The sequence below is a fragment of the Ceratotherium simum genome, chromosome 5, assembly GCF_057802395.1.
Source record: "Ceratotherium simum simum isolate JZ-2026a chromosome 5, ASM5780239v1, whole genome shotgun sequence".
NCBI lineage: Eukaryota > Metazoa > Chordata > Mammalia > Perissodactyla > Rhinocerotidae > Ceratotherium > Ceratotherium simum.
The window spans coordinates 57,617,364-57,644,547 of NC_141904.1; the positions used below are offsets into that span (position 1 = coordinate 57,617,364).

Here is a 27,184-nt window from a genome sequence, read left to right on the forward strand (position 1 = left end):
AAAGTTTTTTTTCATACAAGTCTATTGTCCTTAAGCAACATTCTTAAGTTTCACACAAAATTTTATAGCAGGACTTTTAAGGAGAGACCTTAGAGATTATCTCTTTGCTGTCTTTTTAAAGGCTCAGATTCAGAAATAACCTTGTGACTGTTGCTTTCTGGCAGGCTGTTAGTATCATGAGGTGACAGTTTAATTTATTCCCTTCTCTCGCCAACCCTCTGAGACAGTATTTGTTGCATTAAGAACATAGTGGCAGCAGATGTAGCACTGTAGGAAGCAACTCAAGCTTAAAACCTTGGGGAAATGAAAGACAGAAAAACAAAAATTTGGGAGAGTCTCTTCTTCCTCACGAGTCTTTTGTATTTGGTTCCATTTTTACTTCTAGTACACCAAATATGGAAGGTAAGTTACTACCAAGGATGGACGCTTCAAAAACTTTGTCTTGAGAAATAGTCTTCAATGAAAACGTACTATAGGTTGATTTTGAGACATTTTATCTGGTATTATAATTGTCTTGGTAAAAGACAATGTTAAAAGTTATGTAGAGATCTACCTTTATTTACTTCTCATAGAGAAGAGTAGGTATTAAAACTTGCTTTTGGTCGCTGAGGAACACAGACAAATGTCTGCTCTCTGCAGGGTTTATCAAACAGAATATTAGTTGAGTTTAGTGAGGCTCATCAGGCACTGGAATCCTTGAGAGTGAAGCAGATGTGGAGCAGAGAGCATTTTCTATGTTAATTATTTATGAACCTGAAAGAAGGGAAGTATATGAAATATATTCTCCAGGAACGTATTTAGCTGTTAACTTTTTTGCATTGGAGTCAATCATCATATCTGAGTCTAGACTGTCTTGTTTGATGGGGATTATGGGGGGAAGTGATATAAAATGATAAAGACAAATTATAATTTAACATGATTGCTATGTTTTTTATTTCCTTGTATGAAATAAATTTGAGATTTAAAAATAATAAACCTGTTCAATGTTCTGTTATACTGTACCCTCAAATATTATACATATATATGCTTATGTATATAGGAGGGTATTTATCTTATAAGAAAGATTATGTGTTACTTCTAGTGAAACTTCTATTTCAGTTAAATATTGAACATTCTCTTTTAGAAGAGAAGCATTGTAGAAAAAAATATTAACCATATTTTTCTGTTTTTTTCTCTTGCAGTGGATCTGCACAATAAACAACATATCTAAACAAATATATTTAAGTGAAAATCCAGAGGTAATATTTTTATTTTATAGTATCCAGATCTAGCAAAATTGAATAATTCTGTGGTTTATGCGGCTTTTATTAAGTCATAATTTCTCAAGTTCTGTAATCTTTTAATTTGCCCTTGAATGGGTAGCTTTAATGTATCATGTATGTAATGAATATCTGGTCTTCTTAGAACAATGAATTATTTCAAAAGGTACTGAAATCAGTCAACCAACAAATATTTACTGGGCATCGACCTTGTGTTTAGTGCTGTGTTGAGCACCCTGGAGAAGGGGAATACACAAGAAAAATAAGCCATGGCTTTTGCCCTCCAGAACCCTATGTATATGGGAAGACAAAGCTAACACTTTAAGTAACATTTCATATAAAATAGTATGTAATTGAAAGCGTATGGCAATAACTGAAAGCTTAAGACTTGAGAACATTAAGATCAGTCTGGACTTTAGTTTTAGAGGAAACTCTGTGGAGATGGTGGAAACCTGAGCCGGGTAGGATTTGTCCATGTTTTGAGGAAAAGAGAAGACATTGCAGATAAGAGAATAAAAACAAAAGTAGAAATGCAGAAATAGTATGTTTATGAAACTAGTAGTGTACTTGGAGTTGAAGGTTCTTGTTGGAGATAATAGAAAACTGAAATGTGCATACAAATAACCTGGGGATCTTCTTAAAATGCATATTATGATTCAGTAGGTCTGGGGTGAGGTGGCCTGAACTCTTAATTTTGCCAATTGTGCTTTGAGTAGCAAAGGTATCAAACCAGATAAACTCAGCAGTGTACATGTAACCATAGGTGCAGTCCAAACATACAGGCAGAACTCAAGGGTGCAGAGAATGCTGGAAAGAATCAGGTGGGTCCATACTGCAGTGTAGTTGGGAAGAGACTTGGCTTAGGATAGGAGCTGTCTGACCTCTGCCAGTCTTGGTGGGCCCAGCTATGCTGTGAACCTGGGCGCCTCCCAGGGCCGGGCAGGGGCTGATGATTTCAGTTGAGGCAGAGCAGGGCTAATTTCTCTAGGAAACCCTCACCCTTTTACTTCTTAAACTGTTGTTGGTGTAATGGTTGATTAGATGGGAGTATGTGGGGACATGTAGGAGTCCATTATCATAGTTCAGGCATGAACTGAGGGTCTGAACAGGCTGGTAACTGAGGGAAGAGAGAAGAAGTAATAAATCATAGAAACCGGTAAAAAGAAAGTGACTGATGTAAAGGATGAAGGAACTGACCTATGAAAAGGATGAAGGAGACAAATTAATTAAAGATGACTTCCGGGTTTTAAGCCCAAGTGAAAGGAAGAACAATTTGGAAAAGAAGAGGACTTCTGTTTTTATCATAATGGCTTTGAGGTACCAGCCAAATGTGATTTAGATGCCTAGGAAAAAGTTTTGAACAAAAGAAACAAAATCTCATGACTTCTAAAATATTAGTAATTTCTGTTAGTTTTATAATAATCTTATGAGTTTAAGAAAATCAGTGCTAACTGTAGAGAAGCCTTTTGCTTTTAGTAACTTGATCTGCCAGTCTTTTCCTTTCTGTTAATGTTACTTGGGAGCAACAAAAAATTAAAATGCAAATTAAATGACTTGTTAATACCTAGGAGAATACATAGAGAATAGTGTTTGGATTTGAATAATTCAGGCTTAGTGTACTCTCCTACCAATTATCAATTAAAACTCTAAATTTTAATTAATATTTGATAGATTATAATTATTTTATCTATATTAACAAGAGAAATTTTTATCAATTTGTGACATTGTCTTGGTATTTTTGCTAACTCCAAGACACAGAAATGCAAAAATATTTTGTGATTATTTTTCTAATGTAAATACTATTGTATTTAGCCAATGTTTTAAATAAAACAGTAAGTTTAAAAAATAATTTTTGTGGAAAGCTTTCTTTCAAATTTTAGTCTGAAAATATCCATGACAACTTTATCAGTTAATAAATATATAGATATTTCTGACCATAAATATATTCTGGAAAATATGAAGACTTCATCAGCGTAGTTATAAAATACTTTAGTATTTTATGACTATTTCCTACTCCTAAATTTCTTTTTTTAGCAGTAATATTGAGCGTCCACTATGCCAGGCACTGTACTAGGTGCTAGCAATACAAACCTTAATCCAAAAAACCTGGTAGTTAAAAATGTAAAGAAAAAACAATATTTCCTATTATGTATATTAGTAGGAAAAAATTAGGTTTTTTTCCCCTAGATCTACAGGAAGTAAGAGAAAACTTAAGTTATAATGCTGTAAAGTTAATTATGTATCTTAATATTAAGACAAGAGACTATGGAACTACTGTATAGCTCCAATTTGTATTTTAAGTGTAACTCAAGAATATTCTGACAATTCACAGTTATATTCAAACTTCGGATTTTCTTGCTTTACTAATATGAGTCCTTTTAAAATAAAATAGGAAATTGCTGCACGAGTAAATCAGTCAGCTTTGGAAGCTGTCACTCCTTCCCCATCTTTCCAGCAAAGGCACGAGAGCCTTCGGCCAGCAGGGTGAGATACCACACTGTGGGTTATTTAAAGAACCATACGGGAGATTGCACATGTTAGCGAACACTTTGATTTTAGCAGTGCTACTTATATTAGTATGAAATAGTTCTTCAAACAGCATAGAAAGTGTATTTTCAAATTGGTAAATATACCAGTAAAAGTGCTAAATAAATAATGATTCCAAATTTCCCTAGTGTTTATCTCTAGATTGAGGTGATTTATATTTTTAAATTTAATAGTTGGAAATAAAGAAATCTATTGTTAAATAGGTAGCTATGATTTGGGATTGTGCTTATTAAAATTTGTTCTCCCCTTCTCATTGACTTATAAAATTATATTTTCTTTTCGCATAGTTTAAGTGTTGAGTTTCCAAAAGAGAAAACTAAATGCAATGCCTTCTTGTTTTTTTCTGTGCTTAGACAATCTCGGCCACCGACAGCTCGAACCAGCAGTTCAGGATCCTTAGGATCTGAATCCACAAATTTGGCTGCCCTTTCTCTAGATTCTCTTGTTGCCCCAGACACCCCAATACAGTTTGACATCATTTCTCCTGTCTGTGAAGATCAGCCTGGCCAGGCGAAAGCCTCTGGCCAGGGAAACAGGTGGGTGATGGCATCACAGGGATATTGTGGTTTATGATAGCATTCCTGTGTTTGAGAGTCATCTCATGTGTCATGTGCATCAGCTATGTCATACTTTCTTTGCTTAATTACCTAACATAATTTTGATAGTTGGTGAAGAATCATGCAGGTTTTTCTCTTTGTTTTCTGCCTCAGACAAGTTAAGATAATTTAGTTTTAAAAATATTTAATTTGGAATTGCGTATCAGATCTACTTCTTAGGTATTTGCTTTTAAAATTGCAGAAGAAAGTTGACAGTCCTATCTTTGGGTCATGACAATATTTTTAAAATTCTTGAGAGTAATACATGTGATATAGGTCCATTAGAAAATATTATCTTGTATCAGAATAAGAAATCTTTAGGAAGGTACTAAAATATTATCATACTATGAATTATTAATAAATCATCTTTTGTTTATATAATGAGAAAAATCCTTATCAAAGTTAAAATTTTTCTTTGGCTATGGATGAAGGAAATGTGACTTAAGGCAAATTATTTATCAAGTTAGGTTAGACACCTAATAAATTGATAATATATTAATTTTGATATACATGGCTGTGACCCAGAAAAAGTAATTTACATTTGATCACAGAAATATATTTAGCATTTTATACAACAGGTCAGACATGTATTAGGGAGATCAATCCCATGTTATCTTAATGCCAATGTTATTTTAGAGCCATGTAGCTCTGTTTGCCTACAAAACCTACTTTAAATTGTACTTGTCTTCCTTCATTGTGGGTGTGCCAAGAGCCAGGCACACTAAGGAGGGAGGTAGTTTCCGTTTCTAGTTAGCTTTTCTTCTTGCATTCTGTTACATATGCCTTAAGAAATACAGGTTTAAAACTAGAAAATGTTCAAATTATTCTAGTTAACTTGTGATATTCACTTAGAGAACCTCAAAAGAGATTTTTACAATCCCAGGAAATCCCTAGCATTTTTCTCAAGTAGCTAAAATTGAACCTAAATCAGCGGTTCCTCTGTCCTAGTTTATTTCAATTCAAGAACTTTTGCAGCATGATTTATTATCATGTTGATTTTGTGTGTGTGGCTAAACTTCCAATCTATCTGCATCTTCTAAAATGTAGCAACTTTGAAGTCAGCCTATTAACTCAGTGTGAGGACAGGGGCCTTCATCATACTATGTTGGTCGTCAGTAGTATTCCTTAACAGGATGGAATATTTTAGAGGTTTTTTTCTTTTAATGTATGTACAAGGTTTTGTGACTCTTAGTTTTTAACTCTGGTTTCGATGATTGAGATTCCTTTCATGTGGTTCATGGTAACTGACCATTGGTTCATAATTTTTTAAAAACTTTTCAGGCGTACAAATCCATTTGGAGAATCTGGAGGAGGTACAAAATCTGAAACTGAAGGTAAAACAGACGTGCAATCTTCTTCTGTTTTAGAAATTCTCAGCCGTAAACTGTGAAGAATTTGTTGTTTACATTTGTTCTGCTTATGCTGTTTTAATGGTATCTTTACTTCACAATTTTCTCTTTTTACTCATAGTACACTTAAAGCAACAGAACTTAATTGGACTTAAGATTTTGTTTTTCACACAAAATTACAGAATATACTTTTGACCTCATAGTCAAAGTTTCAATGTATACGATATCCTTGAAGCTTTTCCCAACAGCTGTTTTCTTCTAATGCTGGAACATAACTTTTTTTTTTCCAGTAGCTTTTCATTTTGGTATAATTTCAAACTTACAGAAAAGCTATAAGATTAGTACAAGGATTCTTTTTGCTCAGAACCACCAGTTGTTGAAGTGTAACCTTTTGCTGTTTGAATTTGAGACCTTAATTTCCCTATAACTTGAATACTATAGTTAGGAGTTATTGCTAAATACTTATGCTAGGTTTATTTTTCACTGGAAAATCTAAAAGGAGGCAGTGTATTTTATTCTTTATGAAAAGAAATGTAGGATTTAAAAATACGTAATGTACCTTGTTCTGTCGTAGATTCTATTCTTCATCAGTTATTTATTGTCCGATTCCTTGGTTCTATGGAGGTGAAATCAGACGACAATCCAGATGTTGTTTATGAAACAATGCGCCAAATCTTGGCTGCCCGGGCCATCCATAACATCTTTCGTATGACAGAATCACATTTATTAGTCACTTGTGATTGTTTAAAGTAAGTAGTAACCTCTCCTTCAAACAACTATAGAAAAATGTTTACATTTCAGCCTAGTTAAAATTTGTTTCCCAAATTTTTAATTATTATTATAGGTTAATTGATCCACAGACACAAGTTACAAGGCTCACGGTGAGTTCTACATGTTTAAAGCTTTATTTTAAGTCTCTTTGTGCATATTCACATCTTACATTTTTGTAATAACCCTGATTCTTTATATTCAGATATAGTAGTATCAGTTATGATTGGTCTTAATCTGTTAAATAATTAAGTCTATGGTCATCACTCCAAAAAAGTTATAATTGAACATTCCATATAACTTAAAGAATCAGTGCACTCTGGTGTGATACTTAGTGTTTATCCTTTAGCTAGGGAGCATGTATTATACCCTAAAGAAACTAACAGTAGGAATTATAAGGCAAATATGATTGAGTTTATTTTATAATTATCTGTTTTGAAATAGCTGTAAGTATCTGCTCTTATTTAATTATTTAATAATATAGATAGTTTTTGTTATTGAATTTGACTTTGTAAAACGTGTTAATGACTAATAAAACAAATTCAATATTCAGCAACCTCTTACTCTGCCTGGCAATCCAAACTAAATATGATGTTATTTGTTCTTGGATTACCATTCTGTTAAGAAAAAAAATTGGCTCTAGTGTTCTATTTATGATATTTTTATAACTTAGCATATGAGTTTGTCATATATAAGAGTGCTGTGGTAATGGTTTGAAAAATCTCATGTTTGCTTCTGATGTTTTCTGTGGTAGTTTCCATTACCCAGTGTAGTTTTGTATGCTACACACCAGGAAAATAAGAGGCTTTTTGGATTTGTTCTTCGGACATCAGGAGGGAGAAGTGAAAGTAATCTGTCATCAGTCTGTTATATATTTGAATCAAATAATGAGGGAGAAAAGGTACGTGGCTATTCAAAATGTGTTTCTGTTGTGAAATATATGTCATAGTCAAAGTTCTTACTAAGATTTCTGGAAAAAAATCCCAGACTTTGCCTAGTCCAGCTGAGTTGCTTGACCAAAGCCTGTTGTTCTGAAGAGAGCTGAGCTAATGAGTTGGGCCTTCTAACTCTACAGACCTGTATGTTCCTGGCCATTGATAGCTGGTGCAGTCTTCTGGCCTCATTAACTTATCCTGCAAATGCAATGTATTCCCATAATCAGCCATTTTCAGATGTCTTCAGCTTAGAGTAGCATCAGCAGCTGCTTGCTTCGTTCTTTGCAGACCTTACTGTCTCAGTAATGAATTTGAGATAACAGGAAGTGGGTTACTTGAAAGAGGTGAGAGCTAGCCGTAGAAGCTCACAGCCTCTGAAGAAAATACACAAAAGTTTGATTTTGGGGCTGGAACATTCTTAAATCAGCTTTTGTTTGAAGTAGTGTATTATAATGAGTTATAAAGCTAGTTATATCAGCCATTTGGATACTTGAAATTATTACTTTAATGTGAGAACTGCATGAGTTTTTTCCTACTTTTTCTCCTTTTAGATTTGTGATTCTGTTGGACTGGCAAAACAGATAGCTTTGCATGCCGAACTGGTAAGAATCCAAGACACTTAATTATCCAAGAATTTTCACTAAAATAGTTTAAGTTCTTTCGTATTGGCAAGTAAATAAAATGATTTTGCTAAGCAAGGTTAATAGTGAATGCTGTTGCTGATACAGCATTTAGGATTTGCATAAATGGCTAACAAAAAATGTAAATTTTTGGTGTGCTTTCTCAATAAAAGCAAAAAATTGAAAGGTTACAAAGGTAATATTAATTGAAAAGTCTAAAATTTAAAGTATTTCATATTTAATTAGTTGTATTCATCTGTTCTTCAGGATCGTAGGGCATCAGAAAAACAAAAAGAAATAGAGAGAGTAAAAGAGAAGCAACAGAAAGAACTCAGTAAACAAAAACAAATTGAAAAGGTATGCAGTCCTAATGTCTGGATCTTCTCTGATATGATGTTTGTGAAGAGTTTCTTTAATTAAGCGCTGTGACTTTCAGATTTTAATTTCCAAATGAAGGTCTGTTTCTGCTTGGTCAGCCACTTCATAACCAGATGATTCATAGTTTAGCAGAAAAGGATGGCATCCATCTTCTGATACGATGTTCACATTGTAGTTATACTGACATGTGGTGTGACTTGCTGTTTGGCAAACATACCAGAACTTTCATATATCCATATTCCAATGGAAGTTGTCTGTCAAAGCAGGTTTTTTGAGACACTGTATATATATATATGCTATATATATTATAGATTTATTTATATGTAGACTTATATATATATATAGACATAGACTTATATATCTATATATATATAGACTTAACTGCCATTGCTGAAGGCCACATTGGCCTCTAGGAATATATATATATATATTTATAAATATTTAATGTTACCAGGGGTGTGAAATACATCATTGTCCGTCCAACAGGATAATTTTAAGCTGGATAAACTTCAGAGCAAAATCTGGAGAATGCATTAGATAGGTGATCCATGAGGTTGTAAGATAGGTGATCCATGAGACTGAAAGAGCCAGTTATGGGTTGTGGCAGTAGCAGTGGAAAAGAGGAGATAACTGTGGGATACTTAAGGAGAACAGATTAGCAAGAATTGGCAATGAATTGGATGTATGGACAAAGGAGAAGGAAGTGGCAAAGATGACACTGACGTCAAGGCTTCCTTGATAGATTAGGCTGAGGAAAGGTGACAACTAATTTATCAAGATAAATTGGACACAAATGGAGAGGAGGGCTGGAGATGGGGAAGAAAGGGAATGTGGAGTCATCCATTATGAGCCTTTTCCTGGCAAAAAGTGAGATAATGATGGCCTGAATGTGGTTATTGGCCCTAAAAATGGAGAAGAGGGAATTGTTGGCTTTTATAGGATTTCTGGAGTGACGCCAAAATTCACTTGGTTGTTGCATTGGTTGTGTGTAGCCTTTCTTTTTGATAAGCAGCCAAAATTATACATACATATTTATGACAGAAGGATTGAAGTGGCTCTCAAGTGTGTATTTTAACAGCATAGTTTTCCATCTGTTTGCAAACAATTAACTTAGTTTCTTTTTTGTCTTTTCCACTAGGACTTAGAGGAACAAAGTCGGTTGATAGCTGCTTCCAGTAGACCAAACCAAGCCGGTAGTGAGGGGCAGTTTGTTGTCCTTACCAGTAGCCAGTCAGAAGAGACTGATTTGGGAGAAGAAGGAAAGAAGAGAGAGTCAGAAGCATAAACTTATCCTTGTTTTTGGTTGATACTCCCCCCTTGGAATTTATTGATAATTTCTGTGATGAAATGGCACAAGGTAACAACTATGTTGAAATACCAAGGAGGAGACTAAAGTTTATATTGCTTGTTTGTTTTAACTTCATTTTTTAAAATAAGATTGACCTTGATGACTTAGGTTTGCATTCATTTTTTTCCCTTAAAAATAATATACTATGCAGTAACATCAAATTCCACATGTCTAAAATAAACCTGTTCATCTCCCTGAAGTAGATTGCTGACGAATTACACTTGCTTAAGCCTTTTTTCCTTGAAATTGTGAACTTATTATCTTGCATTGTAATTGGCTATGACGGTAAGAAATCGTTTATTTTTCAGCTTTAGATATTCATGGATGTGCTCCCTCTTTCATTAGAAACATTTTGCTGGCAGAGAGGAAGCTTATGACTGGATAGGTTTAAAACCCTTTATACAGAGAATTCTATAAGTTTGCAAATATTTTAACAATATTAAACGTGCAATAGGATTTTATAAAATAATTAGGACAGAGATTTTAGACTTAAGGTTTCAAATTGTGGCAGGTGGTACTGTTGATTTCAGGGCACGTTCTTGGATTGCTCCCATTTCTCTGATGTACTACTCCTGATGCCAGTGGGAAAAAAGCTTATGTGTCTTCAGTTCAAGATTGATATAGCCCTTGGCATTTTATTATCACATTCTTAGTTCTCAGGTTGGGACTTGAATTATTGCTGCAGAGCAGTTATGGTTAAAATAAGATTTTGGAATTTATCAAAATGGATTTTTTTTGTTCAAATACGTTTTAGATTAGGACTTAACATGTAAAGATATTGTTAAAAAATAATACACTGTATTTTCTGCATTGCGTGAAATACTTTTTATTGAAAAACAAGTGATATTTCAAAAGAAGTTCTATAACAAGTATGTTTCCTGCTTAAAGTAAAAATTCCCAGAGTTTAGTTTAGAAAATGTAATCTTTTAAATTTCAGACTGATATCCACGGTATTTTCATAATCCCATGTTTTGATAAAATACTAATCACCACTTTATATCCACGAGGGCAAATAACTAATATATGAGAATAGAATAATTTGCACTAATTATTGTAAATACTTGTACTCTTCAAATGAGTAAAAGGTCTAATTCCATGAAAGATTGAAAAGAAATTGAATGCTTGGTATAGGAGAGTTGACCAAGGAAGGATTTTAGCCTGGTGCCAAGGTTAAAATGACATTTCTCTACTGCCTACTTCTATGTCAAAACTTGATTATTTTTCTTTACTCTGTTTTTTAACATTGCTGATAGAAATTGTTCTTATGTTTCACATGTAAAAGTATATATAGACAAGTTAAATATATTGAATAAACTATTTTACATAGTCATACATTTAAAATTTTCAGGAGATTAGCCACTAAGACTAGTTTTACAAGGGAAAAAAGCCTTAGTTCTTTGATATATAGTTTCTTCTTAGTTCTGAATTAGAAATGGCATCTGTTCTTTTCTCAGTACAGTTTGGCTGTTTCACACTGTATATACACTGTTTTCTGTAGGAATGGGATAGATAATTATATATAGGATCATGATATTTTTATCCACGTGCCAAATGGGAATAATGATTACTTGATAATCATTATTTTGAAGCCCTATGTTACCAAAACATTTAGTTAAAAAGGTAGAAATTTATGGAATACTTTTTGAAAAAAGTTTATTTTGTGCTTACTAAAAGGAATGCTTTCACAATAGTTTGTGTATCATTCCTTTTGTAGAAGTTGAAATTTCTTCTGTGATCAGCACTTGATTAGTCATGGCAAGTCCTGCTTTTAAGACCTTTTTGAGAATTAGTTAAGCTTTCTGTTTCATTAAGTCTTCTGTTTATACTATTAAGTTGTCACCTCAGTTCAGATGAAACTTGTCACCTTACAAGGGTGGTCAGCATTAGGAGGCAGTTTTACTCGGCTGGTGCTTTGCATGGTAGCAAAGTGCTGCCCTTTGTTAGCACGCTGGGTCAAAGTAGGCTCAAGTTAAGGGTACTGACAGACTTATGGATGCTAGACAGACTTGTAGTTCCTTTTAAGTCATGTTTTGATAGGAATTTCCACAATAACACTCACGTCCATTGGTCAGACCAAAGCGCATTCCAGCCCCAAATAGAAGTCATGTGTGGGTTTAACAATTTTAGATGATTCGACTTCTGTTCCATAACTGTAGCACTATATGAACTATTCCATTACTGCAGATCCTTAAGCTTCAACATGAATAAACTTTCCTTTTTGTTTAAGAAGGCTGCCCTTGGGTTTCTGCATAATATTGAAGCTGATCTTTGTCTCTTTCCCCTTTGAAATCCTTTCTAGCTGTGGGATGCTTTGATGGTAATTGTTAGATTTTGGGTTATCTTTCTCAGATTCAAACTTACACTTAATGGTTTTTAGAAATTAACAAAACTGATTCCTTAAAAAAGAAAGTGAGTCTACCTAATTCTGCTATGCACTCTGCTATGTATATGAATAATACTTTTATAACTATGGTAATGAAGTAAATAAGTAGGAAACCTATTATTCCTTCTCCCTTTTAAAATTTTGGAAACTTGCTAACAAGGGACTGAAACTGATACCTTGAACAGAATCATCAAAGCCAGTCTAGTTTTTGCCATGTCTACAATGATTACTTTGTGTTTAATTTTAAAAGAATTCTCAGGCTCCATAATCTAGGAGTGGTAAATTTGTGTTACCTTTATGCTTAAGAAAAGGATAGTAGGGTGTGCATATCATTCTATGTAACATATAATCTTGTGTGGTAAAGGCATCTGAGTTAATTTTGAGTTATATATAGGAACTACAAGTATTTTAGATTTAAATCTTACTATAAATGCTACAGACCCTAAGAGCCTGTGTATTACAAAACCTTCTGCCACCTGAATTAATAAAATGAAAATATTAACATTGGTTTTGACAACAACCTCCTAGCATTGAAACTGTACTTTAAATATTAAAAAACACTAATTGTAGCAAGCAAACCTTTCATTTTATCTTGAGCAAGTTTGACTTACTCTTCTTCCATGAGATTTTGTTTTTCAACATTAATACATAAAGATTTTAAACTGGAACTATATTATACTTTTTAACCAGTCTCTTGTGGCTATATTCTTATGTAATTAACTTCAGTTAATATGAGAACTGGGGATTAAGTTATAACTAATGTGCAAAACTGCTTTGTATATTTGGTGATTTTGTAATGTAAGTGAATTGGTTAATTCTTATTTCACTGATACTATTAATCATGCAGTATACAATTAAAAATCATGCTACATTTCCCTTTAGAATTGGATTTGGAGAACTCAACTTTATGTAATGGTGGTATACATGTGGGGTGGAGAACTTATTTTTTCATTTTGTCAAAATGGGTATTCCCTGACATACCTTCAGGAAATATGCTGTTAGGAGATTTTTAATGTATAATAAAGTCCATGATTTTTGTACAGTCTTTTTTGTATGAAATATTTGATGTGTACTCTGAGTTTTATTTCTCCAAGTAATTTCAAAGGATGCTTATAAAACCGTTAGATTTTTTCTTAATCTGTGACACTATAATTACACATCTAGCCCCATTGTAATTCCATAACAGCTAAAATGAAAAAAAAAATGTCACTTATTGGGAAGTAATACTAACTCATCACTAGTGACTTTTTCTTTCTTTTAGAAAAATAGACTTTTCAGCAATTAACCTAGACATGTTACAGACAGTGTATACTTGCTATGTTTGGTCCTATTCACAGAAATTCCTGTAATTTAAAGGGGCAGGTTATTGTGTACTCTAGCTTAAGTGGCTTGGGCCTCTAGTTTTAATACCAATGCATATTTATCCCATGTGCTGTTTATAGTTTCCAAGTTTTTTCCTTCTCCTGGGAGTTTCTGTTCTAATTTGTTTTGAATTTTATAAAATGTATACACTTTTAGAATGTCCAGGGAGTGGGTGAAATTAACTTTAGAATTATGTAATTTATCTAAGTGTATGTATATCCTAAATATATTTGTATGTTGACAGACATATAATCCACTACTCACTTATAAACAGACACTAAAATTTGATGAAAAAAAATATTCATGCCAGCTAGTTCTGCAAATTTTTTATGTGAAAACTGTATCATTAAAAGTAATTTTAAGTCTCTGCTTACAGAAATGGTCTATATAGCCATGAATCCCTACATCAGAAAGAACTCATATAACTTCAGTTTCCCTAAGATGGACTATATTATGCTAAAAATATATAGTAAGAATAAACATATAAACATCAAGACTATAGCTGACTGGGCCTGTCGTGAAAATGGACTACATCATCCTGCCTCTCTGTTCTCCCTGTTGATGTGCCATCTAAATGCTACACAGAGGGGGCTGAATGAATGTCTTTTCAGTTTCTTTCTTCACTTTCCACATACAGAAACCTGTACTTGCATGCAGCATAGAATATATAGAAATAAAAATTTAAACTACCATCCTATAACTGCTTCAATCAGCGAGCCCCTTCTGTGTGTCCAGTACTGGTCTAGTAGGTTCAATACAGAAATCATGAGCCATGATTTATTTGAAAACATTTTAAATTTCTATTCCAGTGATCACGTTAATCAATAAATGATAACCCTTAGCCAGGGTTTTGTGGAAAGGAGGGACGCGTGTTTCCCATTAATGATGAAATTGCAATTGAAGGTTCTGTTGCAATTAACTTAATGATCCCACCTCAGTATTGGACTTTACAAGTGAACAGACGTAAGCTGGCCTTGGGACTTTTGCACAAGGACAACTAACTTCTAGGTCATGTGCTGGAGTCAGTATTTACTCAGTGCAATCACTAAGACGTTTTATATATGTACTTCTGTATAAAAAGGATTATTGTTAAGAATTATCTTTTAACAGAAGTGGCAGCTAATATTTTGACCATGTAGTAATGTGGATTCACATACTTTAATGTAAGATCAATACAGAGTTAGAACTGTTGTATTTCAGTTAATTGAAATTTTTACTGTTTGGGTTTTTTTTTTTAACTGCCTTTCAGAATGCTAGCCATCTGTATATTGAGAGGCTATGTTCAGAGCGACTTTTTAAAGAATGTAGACTGATTGAGAAATAACGAATCACATATAAGTCAAATTTTAAGAAGTACAGTTGCAGAATTATACCTTTTCATCCAAAATAGCTTGATTACCCGGTTCCTGTGAGAATCCCTTGTCCATAAAGGTCATATTCTTCATAAAGGACATATGCTTTTAGACGATTGGGTAACGGAAGAAATGACATGAAGACAGGGCAGCGCAAACGTAAACGTCCCATACACTTCCGGATCTTTAGGCGGCACAAATGTTTTAGGGAGCGAGGGTTTGCTAAAATGAAAGAAACAGGCACATTATCCAAAAGAAAAAAGAATTGCTTTATTTCTTAGTGATCTTAGGGTTTAGTTAGCAAATGTATTTTATACTTAAGCCATCAAGATTTTCATTTGCTATGACAAGACGGAAAAGTTATCAGGGAAACAGCTTTTAGCTTCTCATTGCAACCCTTCTTGTAGACGTGGTTTCAGTGCCACATCAAGTTAGAGTCCCAAGACTGGCATCAGTTGTGGGTCTCACCTGTGAGACCTAAAGTTCTTAACTCTGCATGTATTGACCCCCCATCCTGCCCTCAAGATCAGGCTAAAAACTAATGATCACTACCCAGGGGGAAATGAGATGAAAGAAATTCTTAATTTGACCTATGTGCTACTGTGAAAGAATTTGGTTTGAAGGGGCATTTGATATCCTCTACAAGCTTAGATCTTAGCTTTTTCTCATCTCTGTTTTTATTGCCATTTCATAGCTTTTAATTCCTGTGTCTACAGTGTTCCATAGGATCAGGAGAAAATTATTACCTACCTATATAATGTAGTTACCCAACAGATTTTATCTACTAGGAAATGGTAGTAAGTACAAATTAATTGTAGTTATAAACTAACATTTTTTAGATAGGAATAGTATTTTTCTTGGTTTCTTTAGGCAGAAGAGAAGAATGTTCTACAAAACAAATAAGAATACAATTAGTATATTTGTTAAGAATCTTCTACAAGAAAGATACTCACTCAAGATAAAATGAATTTCTGACCAGAGCCCCTGTTTTTGGAGCACAGCTTTCAACTTTGAACAGATCTGAACTTGATCAACATAATCAAGCATCACTCGAACGACCTTTCCAGAGAGATGTTGCAGCCATGACAAAGTTATTACTTCACAGAACTGAGGAAGAAAATCAGAACTATGAAAGTAAATGAAAAACGAAGTATTTGTGGTTTAGCACAGTAATCAAAAGAGCACTAAACTCAGAGTCAGGAACCAAGGTCTCAAGTTCTTCCTTTATAAACTAAGGTATTGAACAAGAAAATCTATTTCTTAGGTCTAACATTTGGAAAAATATTTACTGCTATGTCTTCAGAACTATGTAAGATGTAAAGAGGGCGTGAAAGAGACATAATAATATCCCCTTTGGTTGGCCATGTGGCTGTCTGGAATAAAGATGAACTTTCCAGCTTCACTTGCATCTAGATGTGGCCACCTAAGTTCTAACCAATGAGATGTGGGTGGAAGTGTGAGCACTTCCCAGAATGCCCTTAAAGAAGAGCAAGGTGTGTGCTGCTCCCTCCTGCCTGCCTTCCTGCTGGCTGGAATGTGGATGCTGTTTCTCCTGTGAATCAGGGAGCTGTCCAATTAGAAGGCTGTTTACTTTTGGCCTCTGTTTACGTGAGAGGGGAGTAAGCCATCTTATTAAAGCCACTTTTATTTGGGGTTTTCCATCATTCATAACCTACTCCCACCCTGATACTTAAGGGATATGATAGTTTCTGTCTTTAATTTACATGCTCTTACACAAGATGCCCATGTAAGAAGTCCAGTAATACTATGTGAAAAATCAGGAAATAATGCAAGATGATATATGCTAAATGCCAAATCTCACATTAATCATAACCTGAAAATAATAAATCATGCAATATTAAAATTTTGCCTTTCACTTTTCAGAATTGATTCAAAGTGCTTTCTCCACTTCATGTCATTTCTATTTTCAGATTTTAATATGAATTGAAGTATTTATAGTGCATCTACTGTGTGCTAAGCACAGATCTGTAAGCTGAGGAAAGTGGTGAACAAGAGCTTATATTCATGTATTTGTGGGGGAGACATAATCAGTAAAATATTACAAAGATAATTTCAGAAAGTGATAAGTGCTATAAAAGAAATGAACAGCATTATAAGAGAATGATTAGAGAAGGGAACTACCTTAGATACGATAGATAGGGAAAGGCCTCTTTGAGGAAGTAACACTTGAAATGAAACCTATTTGAAAAGTTGGGGGAAGCGCTCAAGTTGGGGAAAATAGAAGTGACTGATTAGGTAGGGGGAAAATAGGAGACTGTAGTTGATGATAGCCAAGGGAAAAAAGTCTCAAGGAGGGAATGGTCAATGGTATTTATTAGGATTCTTTTTTCATCAAAAGAGTAACCAAAGGAAACCATTTAACCAAATGTTAGAGCTAAAAGAGCCAAAAACCTAGGGGTAGAGGTATCAGGAACCCAGAAGCATTTTAGCTAGATAACTCATTTTTTCAAGAAAAAGCATAACTGGTGTATAAGACTGCATTCATTCTTCAAAACATTGCTCAGATGTTGCTTTGTGAAACTCTCTAGGTAGAGTTAAATCACTTTTTTCGCTGAACTGTTTCTGTACCATTTACATCTTTCTACTATTGTGTTTATTTTATTATAGATCATATTAAAATCTTTCCAACCATGAGATTCTGGAGTGAATGGATGGAGTCTTACCTATTGCTGTAGTTCAGGGCCACTGATAATGACTATATAAGGTGATACAGTCGTTACTGTGGACTTACCATAGTATCTTTGATAACTGTAGATGTCCAGCCTTCAAAAGTATAGAAAGGATGAACTTTGTCTCCATGAGGACAATCGAAGCATCGCTCTGTGTCATACCCATAATTTAACAGCATCCTGAGCATGACTTCATCTTTCAGTGTGTACTGCAGTGCTGATGGGAAATGTAAAGGGTTGACTCTACAGAAGTAATTGACGTTGGCCCCATGCCGCAGTAGCAGACTTATCAGCTCATAATTGCCCATCCTTAGGGCTATCTGAAGGCAGTTAACTGGGTCTTGATTAGGCAGAGCTCCAGCACTCAGAAGCAGCTTAACTGAAGAGAGGTCGCCATTTGATACAGCAAAATACAAAGCTGACTTCCTATGGTCATCATAGTGTTTGCGAAGTCTCTGATCTAGCATGAAATTTACGTCAAATCCAGCCTGGATGAGAAGTTCCAGGCATTCAGGATGTGCTCCTGCTGCTGCACAGTGAACTGGACTGATGCCACTCCGCTTAATGGCAGCAAAATCCGTAACTGGAACCAAAATCTTTAAAGCTCTGAGAAAAAATTTCAAAGTGCATTTAAAAATAGTTTTTGTTAGGCTGCAGCATTAACCTGTTCATGATTGTTTTATACTAGCACTGGATGGTATTAGTACTAGCTGGTATTTAGAACCCTCAGCCAAAAAAAAAGCATAATTCCTGCATCCAAAAGCTCAGATACCAACTAACACTAAATGAAACTACTGTCTAGATTATAAAACTCAGAATTAGCCTAGTCAGTGAGATCTGAAGCTCCCCATATTGTCTAAGGACCTGATAATAAAACAGTTTTATGTTTCTTCAGTGGCTACAGAAAATGCCCAACTTTACCACTCTCTAGCTGGTCAAGAATTTCTTATCTTTAAAAGGGGTGTTGGAGTTGTAGGATCAAAGATGAAGAATATAAAGTTCCCAGAAGCTGCTCCCCCCAAAAAAGTAGCTATTACTATTTCTATTGCAATAATGTGATTGAACTTACAACAAGTGGCCTCTGTCAGCTGCCACATGAATGGGCAGGTGGCCTGAATTCTTAGGGATGTTGGCATCAGCTCCATACTCTAGCAAGAGAGTCACGGAGTCTGGATTTCCTCCACTAGCGGCTTCAAGTAAGATAGAAGAAGAATCAGAGGCCTGACCAAGAGCATTAGCTCCTGAGAGAAGAAAGAGTCTTGTTATGCAAAGTCTTTTCCACCATATTGCTTAAGCATCCTTAAAAATACATCACCACCAGCACAAAGCAATTATTGAGCAGCTACTCTAGCAAAGCACTAAGAATCAAAGAAATAAAATATGTACCTCCTGCTCTCAGGCAGTTTCTAATCTAGTTGGGAAGGAAAACAATGGTGCAGTCTCTAAGTTATAAGTAGGTTGGCTTGCAGAGTAATTTTATAAGTTATTTGTTTGGAACTTGAAAATTCCAGGAGAAATAATTTTACAAAAGGTGGTTTTATTTCCCAGACCAGCCTACAAAATCACACTTAACTTGTAACACACTTATATATAGGATGAACTATCTCACCATGTCATCTAATGATGATGCTATGGTGGAAAAGGGCATTTGTTCTAACTTGTTCTTAGGGGGCTGTTCATAGTAAGAGACAACTGTAGTTGTTTTTAGTTGAAGCTGCGGACTGCTGATAGTTAAAAGGATAAATTATAGTACACTGTACATTAAGTATCATGAGTGGTGTGGATAGTAAGAGTACAGGTATAGGCAAAATGTCCTCCAGAAGATCTCAGGGCCAGGGCGGTGAGGGTAGCTGGGAAGTGAAGCAAGGAGAAAGGAGTTTTGGGTCAGTTGTGGAAGGCCTCTCAGTAAAATGGGCTTTGAAGAAAGAGTAGCATTTGAATAAACAAAAGGAAAGGAGGGCATTCTGGGCACATTCACAGCTCATATAAAAAAGATGTGACTTTTAATTTAGTACAGACTCCACAGTCATCAGAGTAGAGTGGCTGCCCAAGAACCCTATTCCTAGAATGCGTTAAGAAATGTCTAACAAGCCTCCATGTCATGAGTGCTCGCTGTGTGCTCGTTCCTTTATGTGCATAATAATTTCTAAACTTCACAACAACCCTAAGAAGTAGATGATAACATCTTCATTTTAAAGATGAAGAGACTGAGGATCCTTGAGGTTAAGTGCCTTCCCCAGAGACGGACAGCTAGTAAGCAAGGTGGTCAGGATTCTTGGGCAGGTGGGTCAGACCCAGGGCCTATTTCTACGATGCCATGTTGCCTCTAGCAATGCAGACTTGTAAAGTAATGTGCTTTGGAATCAGACAGATGTGGGTTCAAATCCTGGCTCTGCCACTTACTAGCTATGTCACTTCATGCAAATTACTTTGTAAGGGGGTTACCTAAGGGAAATGCTCACGCGCTGGCCTCACTGAGGTCAACGACGCTGGTTTCTTTGAAGGGTTAAGGATTTAAAATCTATTGCCTCGCCTCTTTATTTATATTTTAATCAATCATCTACACATAAGGTTACTTTTTCCTCAAAGATGAAGGATCCAGTGTTTTGTTATTCCAGCTAATGACTTTAGACATCTCTGATATCACTCATTTAAACATCTTACTTAAAATATCTTATGGCCATTGATTGGAAACTAGCCTTCCCTATACGATATAGACTTAAGTTTGTTCCAAGTCTTTGCAATATGGAATATTGGCGATCAGGACTATATCTTCTTAAAGAAAGAAAATACGGCTTCTGGACACAAAAAGGGAGGATAATAAAGAAGATAATTCTAATATTGGGACTTTACTAAATCTTGGTCAAGTTTGCTTCTTTGAAAAAAGCTTTAGATACTACATTGCTTCATCTAGCAGTGTCATCAGTGGAGGTCTCCTCAAAGACAATAAATGCCAAAGTACGCCGAGCCAAGGTCTCTGCCAGTTAAACCAGGATCTAAAATGGCCACAGCTACAGCATTGGTGGCAGGTGAGGGCGTGTTTGAAGGGAAGTGTTGCAACTGGTACCATCTCTGACCCTCACTTTCCTCAAGTGCAAAATGAGGACAATGCCTACCTCACAGAGTTTGTAGAAGATTATGAGGCAACATAGGTAGCTCAATGGCTGGTGCTTAGAAAGTACTCAAATATAAGTTGCCTTCCCCTTCTCTCAGAGTTTTGGTTATTACTAGAGGGGAGAACTGGGACCCAAAGAGAAGAAATTAGGAAGAATTTCTTAACAACTAAAGTCATCTGATAACACATTGGACTGCCTCATGACCATGACCTAGCTTAAGCAAAGACAAGTAGGGGATGTTGCAGGGTCTTTGATTCTATGAGTCTAGAAAAGGACAACACCACCAAAAAAAGTATTAAAAAAAAACCAACCACCCTCTTAGCATGGTCAGGGAACATTAAGTAAAAGAGGAACCTGCATCCTAGTAATTTTAGGAGAATTATTTCACACCAAATAAATTAAATCACTGACTATTTTAGGCTTTTCAGTAGTCAATATTAACACATACTTTTATCAAAGATTTATATTAGGCTTAAATAAAATGTTAACTTCTATTATTTAGAAGCTCTCCATGAAGAGGAGAATGCTTGGGTCACGTTACCCTTTGGTAGCGTACTGACTGTATAGAAAACCTTGCCTTTCTGCAGTAATATTTCCATGATTTCGGTGTGTCCACTCTGGGCAGCAAGAGCAAGAGGAGTGAATCCATAGGAGCTCTGTGGGTCAGGGTGTGCCCCAGAAAGCAGCATAAGCTTCACCATGTCCTGTCTGCCCAGTTTGGCTGCCTCATGGAGAGCTGTCCTCTCGTTGGCACACCGTAGATTGACATCTGCCCCATAACTAATCAGCAAGGAGGCCATGTCGTAGGAGTCATGTAGAACAGCTGGGAAAATACAAGTGAGGTGGGCATTATGTTCAACAGGAAATTGAGGCTAGAGTATCATATCAGCTAGTGTCCCTCAGTCTTCCTAAGGAGCTCTTCCTACCTACACCCACGTGCCAGCATTTTGTATTTAGGAAACAGATTGTAAAATGAGGCATATATCAAATAATAGTGTTTCACGTCAATAGGCTATTTGCTTTTCTATAAGCCATGACCAATTATTCATTATCTATTGGTTGCTTATGTAACTGAAAAACAAACATATAAAATTTTCATTTACCATCTTTATTTTCCCAAGAAAATGGGAATTTAAGTACCTAGCACAGACCTAGAAACACTTGTAGCTGCTTTAAATGAAGAAAACAAACATAGCATTAGGGGGACCAAGTTCACAAGCTCCGCTTCGGTGGCCCGGGGCTCATGGGTTTGGATCCTGGGTGCGGACCTATGCACCACTTATCAAGCCATGCTGCGGCAGGCATCCCACATGTAAAATGGAGGAAGATGGGCACAGATGTTAGCTCAGGGCCAATCTTCCTCAGCAAGAGGAGGAGGATTGGCAACAGATGTTAGCTCCGGGCTAATCTTCCTCACTACAAAAACAAACCAAAAAAACCAGCATTAGGAATTTAATTAGGAATTTATTTTTAAACTATTAGAAATTATTTATTAGGAAATTATTTTTAATAATTTTGTTAATCACATTTGTTAATCAAAACTCTCTAATAATTGGCTTTTCTGTATTTATGCTGTTGAGTCACATTTGGATGATGATCTTTAATCCTTCAAGATCCTAAAACACCTTAATTTATCTATCTCCCTAGCCATTTGCTAATTATTGGCACAGACTGTGTGTGAGGAATTTTGCTTGGTGCCAGACCCTGAATCAATATGAATTCTGCTCATAACCATTTATAATGTGCCATAGAAAGTGCTCTAATTGCTCTAAGATTGGAAATATAGAGTGCCAAGGGTGTTGGGTCTTTTTTAATTCGTTGAGCTGGCACTTAGTGTGCCCTTTCAAATTCAGGAAACACAGTTAATTCTGGTTCAATTAAGACACCATGCAAAATGATCAGCTCCTAATTGGGCAGAGATTCTGCATCAGGCCACCTCACAGGCGAGCTCTAGAAAGCCTCTTGAGGGTCAAGTACCCAGTCTGGTCACTTGGGACCAGAGTGGCAGTGCTACAACTATGCACAAAAAGCTGCCTTTGAAACATGTGGGCATGTAGGAGACTCAGAGCCACAGACTCTTCTCCAGAGACAAGATGTTAATTTACCTGTAAGAAGAGGAGAATTGCCTTCAAAATTCTTAGCATCTGGATTGCAGCCATTGAGAAGAAGAATACGGGCATTTTCTAAGAGGCAATTGCTGACAGCCAAAAAAAGTGGCGTTTCACCATTGTGGGTGGTTTGCTCCCACGCACTGGGTTTTGAAGCTGAAATAAATCCATTAGACCATTAAGATATAGAAATAAATTTTAAATTTATTTATCAGAGGCATCAAAAATGAGTTATAAAGGGAGTTTACCTTTCAGGGTTATTTCCAAAATGTTCTTATTTAATTGCACTGCAGCCTTATGCAGAGGAAGCCAGCCTATCCCATCTGCTTCATCAAAAGCAGAATAGTACTTGGTCAAGTGTGACAATGCATCTTCCTTACCTATTAACAAATCAAATGAGAACAGATTCACATTTGGCACACAAACAAGGCAGCCCATACTGCTGCTGAATTCCACCATCAAGGTTGGTATATGAGACAACAGAATTCTAGCACCACTTTTTCCCCCCCAAAGCCCCAGTAGATAGTTGTACGTCATAGCTGCACATCCTTCTAGTTGCTGTATGTGGGACGCGGCCTCAGCATGGCCGGAGAAGCGGTGCGTCGGTGCACGCCCGGGATCCGAACCCGGGCCGCCAGCAGCGGAGCGCGCACACTTAACCGCTAAGCCACGGGGCCGGCCCCAGCACCACTGTTTATGAAAGACAAATTTAAAGGGTAGAGGACAAATGAGCAGCAAGGCCTTTCATCTAGCGCTGCGCACCATCTAGGCCTGTGAATACCCACCATCTTGTCACATACAGAAAAAAAGTTCTGTCCATGGAGGAGCCCGGGAGCTCTTTGCCAAGTTGTGCTGAAGCATTTTCTCCCAGGAAAGGCAACCAGACTCTTGAAAAATCAGCTGTGGACCCCATACTGTTCAGCATTTAGGAGAACGTGCTTCTAGGCTTCCTGAACTTAGAGGGAAAAATGCTACCAGTTGTAACCATCACATCTTACCACAAGTTGAAGGGGATAGAATAAGAAGAGTACTTAACTGTCTCTATTGTTTCAACTATCTTCTTCCAGGCAGTGCTCACAAAGGAATGGAAGCTGCATAGGAAAAAAAAAATATATGTAATTCCAAAACTGAGGGAAAAACTAAGGCGTCTGATATAAAACAAAAGGAAGGGTAAAGGGAGTAGTAGTTAAGTAATTCGTATAAGATGAACTCTAATATGAGGCAGTGACTGAGGTTTACCAGAAATACTTCCAATAGTGTGGCCCTTAATGCGTTCTGGGGAATCTTCTCTCCCATGTCTGTTTCCCTTGTTAGACAGTTGGCTTCTTTACGGCAAGGACTGCGTGAGAGCCTGGATCACAGTGAGCCCTCAATCAATGTTTGGTGAATTGGATCAAACTTGCATAGGACTGAAATGTCACATTATCATATGGTAAAATTTAATGGCCACTCCATAATGTCAATGAGTCTAGCAAAAATTATGATTAAAAATAGTAAATAATCATGGTGTGAGTTTAAAAAATATTCTTGGTCAGAATTTATGCTCAGAAAACACCATTAGCAGTTTTTTTAAGTAATATTTTTATTAAAACATTTAAAAATAAAGTTTTAAAGCTCAACTTATGAATCATATTATTTTTAAATATGGTAAATAAGGATTGTCACCTTTCCATTATCTTTGATTATTCAGTGAAGCCAGCTTGAAGAGAATAAATTCCCTTAGACAATCTGTCCTACTTACAATTTGGTCAATTCTCTTAAACATTTAAAACTGTACTTAGAGATTTAGTATTGTATTAGTTTCCTGAGGCTGCTGTAAGAAATTACCACACACTTAGTGGCTTAAAATAACACAAATTTATTACAGTTGTGCAGTTTAGAAGTATGAAATGAGCTCACTGGACTAAAATCAAGATGTTGGTAGGGTTACCTTCTGGAGGCTCTAAGGGAGAATCCGCTTCTTTGCTTTTTCCAGCTTCTAGGGGCCTCCCACATGTCTAGGTTCATGGACCCTTTCCTCCATCTTCAAAGCCAGCAATGTCGGGCCACTACCCTGCCTTCTCTCGGGTTCTTTCTCCTCTGCCTCCTTCTTCCACTTTTAAGGACGCTTGTGATTACACTGGGCCCACCTGGATAATCCAGGCTACTCTCCCTATCTTAAAGTCAACTGATTAGCACCTTAATTCCATCTGAAGCCTTAATTACTTCATTGCCATGTAAGGTTACATATTCACAGGTTCTGGAGATTAGGAAGTGGACTTTTTTTTGTTGTACCGGGGTGGGGGTGGAGGGTGGCATTATTCTGCCTGTCTCAAGTATATTCTAGTTTCCTAATTCCTTCAAGTGCCAGCAAGCCTTCCTAAGTATCATAAAATTCTTGCAAGTCTAACAAATGAAATTTATAAATTTAGTCAATTTTAATATCTCTGAAACATTTCAATACTCTTAATCAAAATCTCTTACGCCTTTCAACCTAAAATCATGACTTCAAAGTCAATTACACAATGAACTTTTAAAATTTTAATCACAAAGTTAATATAACAGATAATCTAATGAACCCAATTTCTTTACAAAACTTTAACTATTTAAAGATTATTTTAAAGATTATTCCTAAATTTAACACAAAAGTGTAGGACTAGTATGGTAAAGAGCACAGACCCTGAAGCCAGGTTGCCTGGCTCTTCACTTACTAGCTCTGTGACCTTGCATAAGTCACTCAACTTCTCTGTGTCTCAGTCTCCTCACCTCTAAATGGGGATAATAACAGTACTTATCACATAAAGAGGTAATTAGAATTAGAATTTAAATGAGTTAATGATTCTGAAATACTTAAAATAATGTGGCATACAGTGATCATTCCATGAGTTTGTTACTTAAAAAAAAAATACTATAGTTTTGATGTACTTCAACTTCTCAGTATTTAATCATAAAATCTCTTGGGGTTAAAACACATTTATCCAGTTTTACCTCCCAGCAGACAAATAGAGGTCACCATCCGCAGCAAACAGGGTTTATCGCCCCTGAAAAACAATAGTAACTACTCAGAGGGCTGAGGATGCTGATCAGCCAGAGAGCATTTGACTAGGTGTGCTTGGCTGCAGACAGCCCATGTCCATGGCAATTCCCTTACATCACGGAGACACCCATGGAGTCCTTTTCTAGTGTTGTCATAACAGAACTCTGAATCCACACCCTTCAGAAGGGGTTAGTCTCTTTTGGGTTTAAGTTTACATAATTCCTCCTTTTGATTTGAGTAGATTAAATACTGGACCCTACCCCATCCACCCCACTGAGGTTGAAGATAACTTTCTATGTGTCTTGGTTGGATTTATGCATTTCCTTATCTCCTCAAACACAAGATGCATTTGAGTTCTGTAGCCCTTCATATCCTCATGTATTTCTTCTTTCTGATTTGCAGTCTGCATCTCCTCACCCAGGTTTGCTGCTAACCTCCCTCAACTATTTTCTTTACTGCCTAATTAAATTCTGGATTATTTCCAAATTTTTCCTTTCTGGTCAGGCATCATTTAATGATATTTAAATGACAGCTCCTTGGATTCTGACCCTCTCTCCTGTTTTTGTCGCGACACTAGAGTTGTGCTAATGACAAGTCTCAACTGTCGCATACATATACCACATTGCCAATGAGCCCATTACCTCTCATCCTCGAGTGCCTGCTGTGTATTTCCTGGCTTGTGACTATCCTGTAAACTCTGTTGAATGATGAGCTGGGTATCAAAGTCATCCTCTACCTCTTCATCACTGGTGTAATTATCCATGTGAAACACAGACCGATTTACTTTAAATTCAGAATGAATTAAAAATATTTTTCCAGCTGTGAAAACAGATTATCGACTGCTTAAAATTACCAATGAAATTCAGAAAAATACAAAATTTATAGGATAGATAAATGAAGAAAATACAAAATTTATAAAACAAAATATTCATTTAAAAAATTTTCCTTGGGCCAGCCTGGTGGCGCAAGTGGTTAAGTGCGCGCGCTCCACTGCAGTGGCCCGGGGTTCACCGGTTTGGATCCCGGGCGTGCAGCAACGCACTGCTTGGCAAGCCATGCTGTGGCGGCGTCCCATATAAAGTGGAGGAAGATGGGCACGGATGAGTTAGCCCAGTGCCTGTCTTCCTCAGCAAAAAAAAAAAAAAAAAAAGAAAGAGGAGGACTGGCAGATGTTAGCACAGAGCTGATCTTCCTCACAAAGAAAAAAAAATTTCCATAAACTTAAAACAGTTTTCTGAACTGCCACAGATTCAACATAAATTAGAAGTTTCCATGAGCAGCCATTTACTTAAAGCTTATTTAGGAAAAATTATCTTTCATATAAAACTTAGGTCAGTGCCATTGTAACTAGGAAAAT

The 27,184-nt window shown here is 36.1% G+C and overlaps 2 protein-coding genes across 3 annotated transcripts in view; one reads left to right on the forward strand and one right to left on the reverse strand.

Moving 5' to 3' along the window:
- The window catches only part of APPL1 (adaptor protein, phosphotyrosine interacting with PH domain and leucine zipper 1), a 36,765-nt gene extending 23,537 nt beyond the window's left edge, over positions 1–13,228 (forward strand). Inside the window, exons 13-22 of one of the 2 annotated variants that reach the window (XM_004419846.3) lie at positions 1,182–1,238; positions 3,652–3,743; positions 4,160–4,342; positions 5,684–5,736; positions 6,326–6,500; positions 6,596–6,632; positions 7,274–7,420; positions 8,006–8,056; positions 8,342–8,431; positions 9,591–13,228. In XM_004419846.3, the coding sequence (XP_004419903.2) occupies positions 1,182–1,238; positions 3,652–3,743; positions 4,160–4,342; positions 5,684–5,736; positions 6,326–6,500; positions 6,596–6,632; positions 7,274–7,420; positions 8,006–8,056; positions 8,342–8,431; positions 9,591–9,737 (1,032 nt within the window). In that variant the 3' untranslated portion in view covers positions 9,738–13,228. The remainder of the gene's footprint in view (positions 1–1,181; positions 1,239–3,651; positions 3,744–4,159; positions 4,343–5,683; positions 5,737–6,325; positions 6,501–6,595; positions 6,633–7,273; positions 7,421–8,005; positions 8,057–8,341; positions 8,432–9,590) is intronic. The other variant, XM_087431208.1, reaches the window with a different exon arrangement.
- A 1,702-nt stretch (positions 13,229–14,930) lies between these two features.
- Positions 14,931–26,625, reverse strand: ASB14 (ankyrin repeat and SOCS box containing 14). The gene is made up of 9 exons (XM_087431209.1): positions 26,469–26,625; positions 23,849–23,902; positions 23,060–23,193; positions 22,809–22,967; positions 21,281–21,526; positions 18,657–18,828; positions 17,650–18,193; positions 15,851–16,004; positions 14,931–15,119 (listed from the first exon to the last, which is right to left on the reverse strand). Exons 1-9 carry the CDS (start codon positions 26,588–26,590, stop codon positions 14,941–14,943), a joined length of 1,764 nt encoding a protein of 587 aa, XP_087287335.1. The 5' UTR covers positions 26,591–26,625; the 3' UTR covers positions 14,931–14,940.
- Between the last annotated feature and the right edge of the window lie 559 nt (positions 26,626–27,184).